The sequence below is a fragment of the Papio anubis genome, chromosome 1, assembly GCF_008728515.1.
Source record: "Papio anubis isolate 15944 chromosome 1, Panubis1.0, whole genome shotgun sequence".
Taxonomy (NCBI): Eukaryota; Metazoa; Chordata; class Mammalia; order Primates; family Cercopithecidae; genus Papio; species Papio anubis.
This window is the reverse complement of record NC_044976.1, coordinates 121,774,807-121,787,354: the sequence shown is the minus strand read 5'-3', so window position 1 is coordinate 121,787,354 and position 12,548 is coordinate 121,774,807. Positions and strand designations below refer to the sequence as shown.

At 44.2% G+C, this 12,548-nt stretch overlaps 1 protein-coding gene across 15 annotated transcripts in view; it reads right to left on the bottom strand.

Annotated features, from left to right (window-relative positions):
- Positions 1–3,967: 3,967 nt before the first annotated feature.
- The window catches only part of PIP5K1A (phosphatidylinositol-4-phosphate 5-kinase type 1 alpha), a 52,017-nt gene continuing 43,436 nt past the window's right edge, over positions 3,968–12,548 (bottom strand). For 9 of the 15 annotated variants that reach the window (XM_031669825.1, XM_031651202.1, XM_031650363.1 and 6 more), the window contains 4 exons: positions 11,677–11,823; positions 11,379–11,508; positions 6,320–6,365; positions 3,968–5,639 (listed from right to left, as the gene is read on the bottom strand). In XM_031669825.1, coding sequence (XP_031525685.1) covers positions 5,637–5,639; positions 6,320–6,365; positions 11,379–11,508; positions 11,677–11,823 — 326 coding nt within the window. In that variant the 3' untranslated portion in view covers positions 3,968–5,636. The remainder of the gene's footprint in view (positions 5,640–6,319; positions 6,366–11,378; positions 11,509–11,676; positions 11,824–12,548) is intronic. The other 6 variants (XM_031650206.1, XM_031650660.1, XM_031651551.1 and 3 more) reach the window with 3 other exon arrangements.

Below are 12,548 nucleotides of genomic sequence, written 5' to 3'. Positions count from 1 at the left end.
CAAGCCCTTATAACTTTGAATTGAATTTATTTGTATATTTATCTCCTCCCCCATTTAAGGGTAGGCAACGTGTCTTTTTTTTTTTTTGAGATGAAGGAGTCTCACTCTGTCACCCAGGCTAGAGTGCAGTGTCTCGAGTGTCTCGATCTAGGCTCACTGCAACCTCTGCCTCCTGGGTTCCAGCGATTCTCCCGCCTCAGCCTCCCAGGTAGCTGGGACTACAGGGGCGTGACACCATGACCAGCTAATTTTGTATTTTTAGTAGAGACAGGGTTTCACCATGTTGGCCAGGCTGGTTTCGATCTCTTGACGTCAGTTGATCCACCTGCCTCAGCTTCCCAAAGTGCTGGGATTACAGGCGTGAGCCACCACACCTGGCCAGCAACGTGTCTTAATCTTTACAATTCCCTAAGCCCAGTAGAGAGCCCAGAAAAGATTTGACAACTCAGTTATATTAACTAATCTCCCAAAGAACAAACCACTAAACCATTTTGGTTTGTTAATCAAAAATTACATTTAAGGCCTGATGCAATGGCTTAGGTTTTATAATCCCAGCGTTTTGGGAGGCCCAGGCAGGAGGATCAACTCAGGCTAGGAGTTTGAGAACAGCCTGGATAACACAGCCAGACTCCGTCTCTACAAAATTTTATTGTTTGAGACAGGGTGTTGCTCTTTCGCCCAGACTGGAGTGCAGTGGCCTGATCTCGGCTCACTGCAATCTCCACCTCCAGGGTTCAAGCAATCCTCCTGCCTCAGCCTCCTGAGTAGCTGGGGCTATAGGTGCATGCCACCAAGCCCGGCTAATTTGTTTTTAATTTTTTTATGTGAGAGGATGAATTGAGCGCAGGAGTTCGAGACCAGCATAGGCAATATAGTGAGACCCCATCTCTGAAAAAAAAAAAGTCTCAAAGTGTTGGGATTACAGGTGTGAGCCATCACATCAGCTGGATATTTGATATTAAATAATTTTTTTAGGCATGATAATAGTGTTAAAGTTGTCACCATTATAAAAGGAATCTTTATTAAGGGTTATATGTTATATTCATAGACAAAAAAAGTATATGAAGTTTGGGATTTAATCCTTTGGAAGAAACAAATTGTTTTGTTTTTTGAGACAGGGTGTTAAATAAAACAAAAGAGACAAGGTCTCACTGGGCTGGAGTGCAGCAGTGGTGCAATCATATATAGCTCATTGCAACCTCAAACTCTGGGCCTCCCATCTCAGCCTCCGAAAGCTGGGATTACAGGCTTGAGCCACTGCACCCGGCCACACTGGCCTTTTATGTTGATAATTATTGAAGCTGGGTTATGTGTACACAGTGGTTCACCATACTACTCTACTTTTGGTTTGGAAATTTCCATAATGAAAAATAAAGGCCAGCTGGGCATGGTGGCTCACACCTGTAATACCAGCACTTTGAGAGGCCGAGGTGGGCAGATCACTTGAGGTAGGGAGTTTGAGACCAGCCTGGATACCCCCATTGCAACAAAAAAATACAAAAATTAGCTGGTTGTGATGGTGCAGGCCTGTAGTCCCAGCTACTTGAAAGGTTAAGGTAGGACAGTCTCCTGAGCCCAGAAGGTAAAGGCTGCAGTGAGCTGGGATTGCTCTGGGTGATAGAACAAGACTCTAAAATAAATAAAACCAAGGCTGGACAATCCCAGCACTTTGGGAGGCCGAAGCAGATGGATCACGAATTCAGGAGATCGAGAAGATATTGGCCAACATGGTGAAACCCCTTCCTACTAAAAATACAAAAATTAGCCAGGCATTGTGGCGGGTGCCTATAGTCCCAGCTACTCTGGAGGCTGAAGCAGGAGAATCCCTTGAATACGGGAGGTGAAGGTTGCAGTGAGCCAAGATCGTGCTATTGTACTCCAGCCTGGGCGACAAGAGTGAAACTCCATCTCAAAAAAAGAAAAAAAGAAAAACTAATAAAGAATGAGACCATCTCTGAATACTTTTCAGAATAGCTGAGACTGACATGCTTGAGTAAAATGTCAGACCAGATGATGATTTCCAACTTTATTATCCTATGATTTTAATTTATCTTTTAGTTAGAAGTTTTATACTAACAGACCCTACTTGTATCTGAATATAAATTAGAGGATATAGCTAGAGAATAAGCGCTGGTCGCTGCTCACCGCTAGAGGGACCCTCTGATCATAAAAGGATTATCTACACCACCCCACTCAGTAGTTGAGTACACTCTGAGTGACAAGGTCAGGGAAGCAGAACATTTATGCCTAAAACATGTTAACCTCCAATTTCTATTAGAGAAAAAAGTGTTCTCCTTATTCAGACAAAAGGAGGACTGGCTGGGGCTGTGGGAAAATCAAATTCAAAATTTTGAGAATCTGGGCTGGGTGTGGTGGCTCACACCTGTAATCCCAGCACTTTGGGAGGCCGAGGCGGGCAAATCACTTGAGGCCAGGAGTTTGAGACCAACCTGGCAAACATGGTGAAACTGTCTCAAAAAAAAAAAAAAAGAAAGAAAGAAAAAGAAACTTTGAGAATCCCCATTCCTCTTCCAATCCAAGTACGTGCCTTTCCTTTTTTTTTTTTTTTTTTGAGACAGTGTGTCCCTCTGTTGCCAGGGTGGAATGCAATGAATGGTGCAATCTCAGCCACTGCAACCTCTGCCTCCCGGGTTCAAGTGATTCTCCTGTCTCAGCCTCCCAAGTAGCTGGGATTACAGGCACCTGCCACCATGCCTGGCTAATTTTTTTTTTTTTTTGAGAAGGAGTTTCGCTCTTGTTGCCCAGGCTGGAGTACAATGGCTCAATCTTGGCTCACCGCAACCTCTGCCTCTCAGGTTCAAGAGATTGTCTTGACTCAGCATCCTAAGTAGCTGGGATTACAGGCGTGCACCTACCACGCCCGGCTAATTTTTTCTATTTTTAGTAAAGACGGGTTTTCTCCATGTTGGTCATGTTGGTTCTCCATGTTGGTCAAACTCCCAACCTCAGGTGATCTGCTCGCCTCGTCATCCCAAAGTGCTGGGATTACGAGTGTGAGCCACCACACCTGGCCTAATTTTTGTATTTTTAGTAGAGATGGGGTTTCACATTGTTGACCGGGCTGCTCTTTAACTCTTGGCCTCAAGTGATCCACTTGCCTTGGCCTCCCAAAGTGCTGGGATTACAGATGTGAGCCACTGGACCCCGCCAATCCTCTATTAATTCTGATGAAACTTTGTTAGTCTCTCATTTTGTATCACATCCTATTAGGGGCAAAAAATATTTCAGGGTTCCCAATATTGCCTCTAACTATACCTATTCCAATATTCTCACCATGATCTCTTCCTTGTTCTCAAAAACAGGCCATTCTCGTGCATCTAGTCCTTGTGCTGGAAATGAAACATTCTCTTAACACTTTTATCCCACATAACTGTCAATTTTTCCCCCTTTTATGTTCTGTGCCACCTTCAGACAGCTTAAGTAGCTGTCTCACATATAATACATTGTTTTCATGTATTTGTGTTCCTCCCGGAAACTAGAAACTCTTGAAGGACAATTATTTCTTTGATCTCCAACTACTCCATGCATTGCAATCTCTATGATCTTCTAAGAGTGACACCCTAGGGCCAGGTCAAGGGAATGAAAGGGAGGGAATCACTAAGGCCAGCAACCTCAAACTTACTTTTCCCACTGTCCCTCTTCTTTCTTCTTAAACCTGAGTAAAATGAGTTTTGAATCTCCAAATCCCTGTTAAACTGGGTTGCAACCTAGGCAAGAGACCTACAGTAATTCCCCTCATATTCATTCACTGCTTTTCCTTGTGAAGACAATAGGATTGCTGAGGAAGAGGACATACGGACATAAAGCCTTAAGAGTGAAGCTGCAGTGTTGCAAGCTGGAAAGTATGCAGCCTTTGTTTAGGGTAACACGAACAAAACTGAGCCTGGGTGGTGGAGTAGGAGGGTGAGCAGATGGTATATGAAAAAGAATCAGAAGAAATAAGAGATCTAAATAACCGATTAAAGTTTATTACATTAAAACCATGTATCACTTTTATATTGTATTTGCCATTTCTGAACAATACAAAGTAAAGGCAAATAGTGACACTTCATAAAAATGTTGATTCCTCATTCCTTTCCCTAAGACCCAGCCCTCCCTTAAATATTCCCTCCCACCCCTAACAGAACTGTGTCCTTAATAAAACACTTAAATACATCATAAATAGTACATTATGAAAAAAAATAGCAAGAACTCTTTCCTTCTTGTAAAAAAGAACATGGCAGCAAAGACAGGCAGCCAGAAACTGGCTGGGGGTGTCTAATATAGACAGTTATTTGGGGTATGGGCTAACATATTATCAAGGCAGGGTGGGATAGAGAAGGGATAGAACAAGAATTCAACAATCTGCCTGAGATACCAGGCCCCCTTCTTCCCCTGACAAGAGTGGAAGAATCAGATGGAAAACCACAACTCTTGTAGATGGGGAGGAGAGGGCATATGTAGCCCCCATTTCCAACTTCCCTGCATGAAGACAGGAGGGTAGGACATATGGCACAGCAATGACCTCACCAAGGCAAGAATCTGCTGTCTCCCCATGAGTTTAAGAAAATATTTACTGGTCTCATAGATACAGACTGCCTGATAAAACAGACAGGTGTCCCCTCTTCACCTTAGCTCCACAAACAGGAGAACACTGTTGGAAAAGATGAGAAGAGCAAAAAAATCTCCTTTGGAGAATGATCTAAAATTCATTTAGTAAGTCTTCACATTTAGAAAATCAACCAGAATATATTTCAAATTGCAAAACAGTAATAATTATTATAGCTTGGCAGTGAACAGGATTCTGCCTAGGAAGGGCTATGATCTCCCAGCCCATGGCTGCCTCCTGTTTTAACAAAAGGCGTAAACATTACCCCATGTCCCACTCTCCATTCCTTCAGCCTTAAGAAATTCATCAAGAAAGGAGGAGCTTAAAGAGGAGCTGCTTCTGGCAGAGCAATCACTACTCTTCTCTTCACAAACACCATGGCTCTTCTGAGGGAACCCTACGAATAGGCATCTTGTCAACACTTCTGGAGTTTTGATCTGAAGCTGGCTTGAAACTGTGTGCTGTGCGCTTTTTCCTTTTTTCAGGAAAAAAAAAAAAAAAAAAGAACGCTGGGAGGTGGTTAAACTCCCTTATCCCCCCAAAAACCTTTACAGAGATTACAGGGGTATTCTTCCAGGGATCAGGGAGAAAGAACTAAGGTGGAGATAATGTGCCAGCTAGTCTGTCCTGAGGAAACTAAGAGTCCAGTTCCTGGTCAAAGATGAGGGGAAAGAAAACTGCCAAGTACAGCAATCCCATTTCCAGCATGAAGAATGGGGGTCTGAAAAAAATTCAATTGTGGAGGCCAAGGGTTAGCCAGTTGAATATCCGTACCACCCAACTCTGGAGTGGAGGGGATGCTTGGGTCCTCAACTGTCTGAGGCACTAATGCCCATTCATGAGGAAGGGGAAGGAGAGGAGGTTCTTCTTCAGTAAGAAGATGGAGGAGGAGCTCCCCTCGCTTCTATTACACTCCTTTTTTGATGACCAAGTAGAAGAAAATTCAGCATTGCTGGGGCAAGGGCTGACACATCTCGGGATCACAGAGATGGCAGAATCTTGTTCCAGGTCTTCTGAGGCTTTGCGCTTACTGTAAAAGGAGAGTGTAAAGTTAAGGATGTGGAGTATGAGATTAAGCAGGAATGGATTTCAAGCGTTAAGAAGTTTCTATTTCAGCTTCAGCCTCCAAGTATCAGGTACCAAAGATATTTTTTAAAAAACAAGATGGCGGCCGAGCGCGGTAGCTCATGCCTGTAATCCCAGCACTTTGAGAGGCCACTGCACTCCACAGAGCGAGACTCAGCCTCAAAAAAAAAAAACAAAAACAAAAACAAAAACAAAACAAACACGATGGTTGGGTGCAATGGCTCACACCTGTGATCACGACACCAGAAGTTCGAGACCAGACTGTCCAATATGGTGAAACCGTGCCCCTACTAAAAAATACAAAAATTAGCCAGGCATGGTGGCGTGCGCCTGTAGTCCCAGCTACTCCAGAGGCTGAGGCAGGAGAACTGCTTGAACCCAGGAAGTGGAGGTTGCAGTGGGCCAAGATTGCACCATTGCACTCCAGCCTGGGCAACAGAGTGAGACTCCATCTCAAAAAAATATATAAATAAATAAAAATAAAAACAAAATAAAAAATAAAAAACAAGATTTAGGAGGTACCCAGGTCCTCTAATCTTGCCAATTAACTTCCTGCCCCAGGCCATGAGTGATCCTCTTTATACCCTGCAAAACGTTCACCTCCCACACATCCCAGACACTCACATGGGTGAACTCTGACTCTGCAACTTCAAGCTTTTCCAAGGTTGTACTAACAGGCGAAAAAAAAACAGCAGAGAGAAAAAGAATTAGAAGACAACAACAAAGGATTCCCCTCTTAAATCTCATACTGCTTCTCTAATTTTCACTTCAGAATCAATTTAGAATTTGGAAAGAAGAGGCTAAGAAGCTACTAGATTTTGAAGCATACTGTTTTATTTTTTTTTGAGACAGAGTCTCGCTTTGTCACCCAGGCTGGAGTGCAGTGGCACGATCTCTGCTCACTGCAAGCTCCGCCAGGGTTCACGCCATTCTCCTGCCTCAGCCTCCTGAGTAGCTGGGACTACAGGCGTCCACCACCACACCCAGCTAATTTTTTTTTGTATTTTTAATAGAGTCGGGGTTTCACCATGTTAGCCAAGATGGTCTCGATCTCCTGACCTTGTGATCCGCCCGCCTCGGCCTCCCAAAGTGCTGGGATTAAAGGCGTGAGCCACAGCTCCCGGCAAAGCACACTGTTTTAATTAACTGTATTTGGCTTCTTGAATACTATAAAACATTTCCCAGTACTCTGCCCTCTTCTGTTTCAATCTCCAGATGTGGTAGGTACTCTCTAAGATTCCCCCCAATAATCCCTGCCTCCTGAGATACATGCCATTGTGTAATTCTCTCCCCTCTCGAGTGTAGGCTGCACTTAGATTCTCTTCTCCTGGACAGAATGCGGCACAGGAGATGGAATGTCAATTCGGAGGTGAGATTATAAAAATATCATAGCTTCTTCTTGGACTCATGCTCTAGCCCCTGCTTGCCTGCTCTGAGGAAATTCAGCTCCTATGCTAAGAGCTGGCTATGGAGAGGGCGATGTGACAAAGGAACCGAATACTGCCAACAACCATGTAAGTGAGCTGAGAACCTGATCTTCCCTCAGATAAGCTTCTGGACTAATAGCTTGACTATAATCTCCAGAGAGAACCCGAGCCAAAGACATCCAGCTAACGTACAGAAACTGGGATAACAAATTTTTGTTTTCCTTTTTTTTGAGACGGATCTCACTGTTGCCCAGGCTGAAGTGCAGTGGCACGATTATGGCTCACTGCAACCTCTGCCTCCTGGGTTCAAGCAATTCTCTCACCTCAGCCTCCTGAGTATCTGGGATTATAGGCACGCATCACCACGCCTGGCTAATTTTTACATTTTTAGTAGAGACAGGGTTTCACCATGTTGGCCAGGCTGGTCTCGAACTCCTGGCCTCAGGTGATCCACCCTCCTTGGCCTCCCAAAGTGCTAGGATTATAGGTGTGAGCCACCACACTCGGACTGAGATAACAAATGTTTGTTTTTGACAGCTAAGTCTGGGGTAATTTGTTACACAATAATAGATAATACAGATTTTTGCACCTGGAATTGAGGTGCTGCTGTAACAAAAATCTAAAATTTGGGGGTGGTGGCCCAGTGCGGTGGCTCATGCCTGCAATCCCAGCACTTTGGGAGCCTGAAGCAGGCAGATCACCTGAGGCCACGAGCTCAAGACCAGCCTGAGGAACATGGCAAAACCCCGTCTCTATCAAAAATACAAAAATTAGCCAGGCATGATGGTGCATGCTTATAATCCCAGGTACTCGGGAGGCTGAGGTAGGAGAATCACTTGAATCTGGGAGGTGGAAGTTGCAATAAACCAAGATAGTGCCACTACATTCTAGCCTGGGGGACAGAGGGAGACCCTGTCAGCGGAGATTGCAGTGGGCCAAGATCGTGCCACTGAACTCCAGCCCGGGCAACAGAGTGAGACTCCATCTCAAAAAACAAAAACAAAACAAAACAAAACAAAACATTGGGGGTGGCTTGGAGGAGCATTTTAGTGAAAAGTTAGTGTCCTGAATATGCTGTTTATAGAATTTTGGACTTAAATGGGGTTACCAGTGAGGGCTTAAACTGAGAAAAATTTTATTGGAAATTGAAGGAAAGGAGATCCTAGTAAGGTAGCAGCATAAAGTTTAGCAATAATGTGATTTGTGATTATGTGAAAAGTAGAATATGTGCCTAAAGAACTGGACAATCTAGCTAAGGAGATTTCCAAGCAAAGTCCTGAAGGTGCCACCTGGTTTTCTCTTGATGCTTATAGTAAAATGTAAGAGAACAGAAAGAAATTATGGGAAAGACTATTAAACAAAAATACCAGAACTTGATAGGTTTTGAAAATTCTAAGCCTCTCCAGAGAGCAAACGATGCTAAAATTAAGAAATGATAGGCCACATACTGTGGCTCACTTTAGGAGGCAGAGGGAGAAGGACTGTTTAAGACCAGCCTGGTTAACACACTGAGACATCATGTCTACCCCCCAAAAAAAAAAAAAAAGGCTTTTGAGCAAGGATAAGCTCCAGGGCACTGCCAAGAAAATGTGGTCTAAAGATGAAGCCAAACGTGACTGTGAAACATTTCAATAAGACCTCAGAAAAACAAAAGGTATTGGTTCAGAGTATAGTCAGCCCTCAGTATCTGTGGGGAACTGGTTCCAGAACCTCTCCTTGAATATCAAAATCCACAAGCACAAGTCCCTTACATAGAATGGTATAGTATTTGCATATAACTTATGCACATCCTTCATATACTTTATTTTTATTTATTTATTTTTTTGAGAAAGGGTCTCGCTCTGTCACCCAGGCTGGAGTCCAGCGGCACGATTTCAGCTCACTGCAACCTCTGCCTCCTGGGTTCAAGCGATCCTCCTGCCTCAGCCTCCTGAGTAACTGGGACTACAGGCACATACCACCACGCCTAGCTAATTTTTTTATATTTTTGGTAGAGACGGGATTTCACCATGTTGCTCAGGCTGATCTTAAACTTCTAGGCTCAAGTAATCTGGCCGCCTCTATCTCCCACAAGTGTTGGGATTACAGGTGTGAGCCATCACGCCTGGCCCTCCATATACTTTAAATCATTCCTAGATTATTTATAATAACTAATGCAATGGAAATACTATGTAAATAGCTGTTATACTGCATTGTTCAGGGAATAATGACAAGAAAATTCTGTACATGTTAAGTACAGACACAACCATTGTAGACCTAACTGTACAGTACATGTCAGCAACAACATAACATTTTCGGAATTTTTTTTTTTTTTTTTTACTATTTTTTCTTTTCTTTTTTTTCTTTTTTTTTTTTTAAGGGACGGGGGTCTCATTTTATTGACCAGGTTGGTCTCAAACTGCCTCAAGCAATCCTCCCACCTCAGCCTCCCAAATGGTGGGATTACAGGCATGAGTCACCATACCAGGCTCTCAAGTATTTTCAGTCCACAGTTGGTTGAATCTGGGATGTGGAACCTGTGGATATGGAGGGCTGATTGCGCTATTCAGTCATACAAAAGGCTGTTCAAAAGATTATGTCTCACAGATCCTTTCAACCGAAAAGCAGGGTCTGTAAGCTTAGGTCTCATGAAGAAGATATTTATGAGTGTGGCTTTTGTCTAATGGAGTAAATCCCAAGGAGAATCACAGGAGGCTCGGCCGGGCGCGGTGGCTCAAGCCTGTAATCCCAGCACTTTGGGAGGCCGAGACAGGCGGATCACAAGGTCAGGAGATCGAGACCATCCTGGCTAACATGGTGAAACCCCGTTTCTACTAAAAAGTACAAAAAAATAGCCGGGCGAGGTGGCGGGCGCCTGTAGTCCCAGCTACTTGGGAGGCTGAGGCAGGATAATGGCATGAACCCGGGAGGTGGAGCTTGCAGTGAGCTGAGATCGTGCCACTGCACTGTAGCCTGGGCGACAGAGCAAGACTCTGTCTCAAAAAAAAAAAAAAAAGAGAATCACACGAGGCCCACAAAATCTTCTGTATCAGTAGAAACACTGCCACCTTGGATCAAAAAAGACAAACAGTACAAAATAAAGAGACCACTAGTTCCCCCAAAATTCTACTGGAAAGCAGCAGGCTGAGAAAAGAACTCAGGTAAAAATACACTCTAGCTTTGATGAAAAAGGAAGACTCAAAAGACAAAACCAAGAGTCTAAAGGGTAGAGCCAAGAACCATGGAGAATTATTCTGCTTTGAGGCCTAATAAAAGAAACTCCAACATTTCCTGGATTTTGGAACAGCTAATAAAATCAATGACTCCTTTTTGTGCCTCCCATTCTCCTCTTTTATGTACAGAAATGTGTATATTGGTTATCTAATGCCTGTCTCACCACTGTATGCTAGGTACACAGGGGAAGAATAACTGTCTCTTTAGTTCCACAAGTTCACAGATTAAGAAGAACTGTACGTGAGGAGCTCTGCTTAAGGAACTATACCTGGGGGGCTCATCCAAACCTGGACCTAATTTAAGTAATAAAACTCTGGACTTTGAGCTAATGCTACAATGGGATGAAATTTCTGGAGATCCTGGAAGGGGTCAGTTTATTTTGGACATGGAGGTATGTAAATTACTGGAGACCAGAGAGCAGACTATGACAAGCAGTTTCTAAGATGGCTCACAATGATCCCTGCGCCTCCTGGTATTCACACCTCTGGGTAATCCCTACCTCTTGAGTGTGGGCTGCATTTAGTGAACAGAATATAGCACAAGTAGTAGAATGTCAATTCTGAGATTAACTTATAAGAGGTTATGGTTTCTGCATAGGCACATACTCTCTTGTTCACTGTCAGATGGGCCAGGTGCCATGTTCTGAGCTGTCCTATGGAGAAGTCCATGTAGCAAAGAACTGAGGGAAGCCCCCAGACAACAGCCAGCAAGGAACTAAGGCCTTCAGTTCAGCAACCCACAAGGAACGAAATCCTACCCATAACCATATAAATAAGCTTAGAAGCAGATTCTCCTATTTGAGCCTTCAGATGAGACCCTAGCCCTGGCCAACAGCTTAAATGCCACCTCATGAGAAATCTTGAGCCAGAGGACCCAGCTAAGCTGGGCCTGGATTCCTGACCCACAGAAAGTATGATATATGTTTGTTATTTTAAGCCACTAACCCTTGGGGTAATTTATTACGATGCAATCATATTATAGAGGTTTCCAAGGACTTGAAAAGAGAGATAAGATTATATGGAGAAAGGGGCCAATAAACAAACCTTGTAGTTAGCATTTGCAAAGTCTCTCCAACTATAGGTGAGAAACTGGGGTCAGGAATAGGTGAGCCCTCACTGATTTCCTCCAAAGGTGGAGTCTGAGGTAAAACATCAGGACGACCAAGGTGAACGCCTAGAAAAAAGAAAGAGAAGATGGGGTACGGTAAATACAAGGAAAAATATGTAGCAGCTTGGCTTCCTGGATAGAAATGGGAGCAGAGGTCCTAGCCGGATAAGGTAAAGGCTCAGAAGGAAGGGAAGGAGCACCCAACCACGTGGAGACCCCAGCCATAGTGCTGACCTGGCTCCACTTCCGCCTTTGTTGTGACTTGTGTCTTGTGTTCCCCAGAGACCGATGGTTGGTAAGTAATGCAGGAGTTGCCACTGGAGCCTACTCGCCGAGAGAAAGATGAGCCAGACCGAAACTTTTTGGAGGGAGAAGGCTTCACTTCAAAAGGGAAAGAGAGAGCCTACTTAGCAACCACCTTAGCAACCATTACCAAGACATCCATACAAGTAATTGCTAGTATCCCCAACACACACCCAAAGTTGGTCTGAAAAGTGAAAAAGCCAATGTCAACAAAGATGGGCTCTATGAACTACTATTCAGAGAACAAGGTGTTAGCTCACTTCACTTTCCAAGAGGCATAAAACCTAGAAGAAAGGAAACATATCCACACCTACCCCTCCAACATGGAGCCTTGACAGCTGCTCTACTTCCATCAGATGAAATGTACCCTAATGCATTATTCCTTTTTTTTGAGATGGAGTTTTGCTCGTTTGCCTATGCTGGAGTGCAATGGCGCGATCTTGGCTCACTGCAACCTCCGCCTCCAGGGTTCAAGTGATTCTCATGCCTCAGCCTCCTGGGTAGCTAGGATTACAGGCATGCGCCACTATGCCTAGCTAATTTTGTATTTTTAGTAGAGACGGGGTTTCACCATATTGGTCAGGCTGGTCTCGAACTCCTGACCTCAGGTGGTCTACCCACCTCTGCCTCCCAAAGTGCTGGGATTACAGGTGTGTGCCACTTCCCCCGCCCACTTTTTCTTTTCCTTTTTTTTTTTTTTGAGATGGAGTCTCACTCTGTCGCCCAGGCTGGAGTGCAGTGGCGCGATCTCGGCTCACTGCAAGCTCCGCCTCCCGGGTTCACGCCATTCTCCTGCCTCAGCC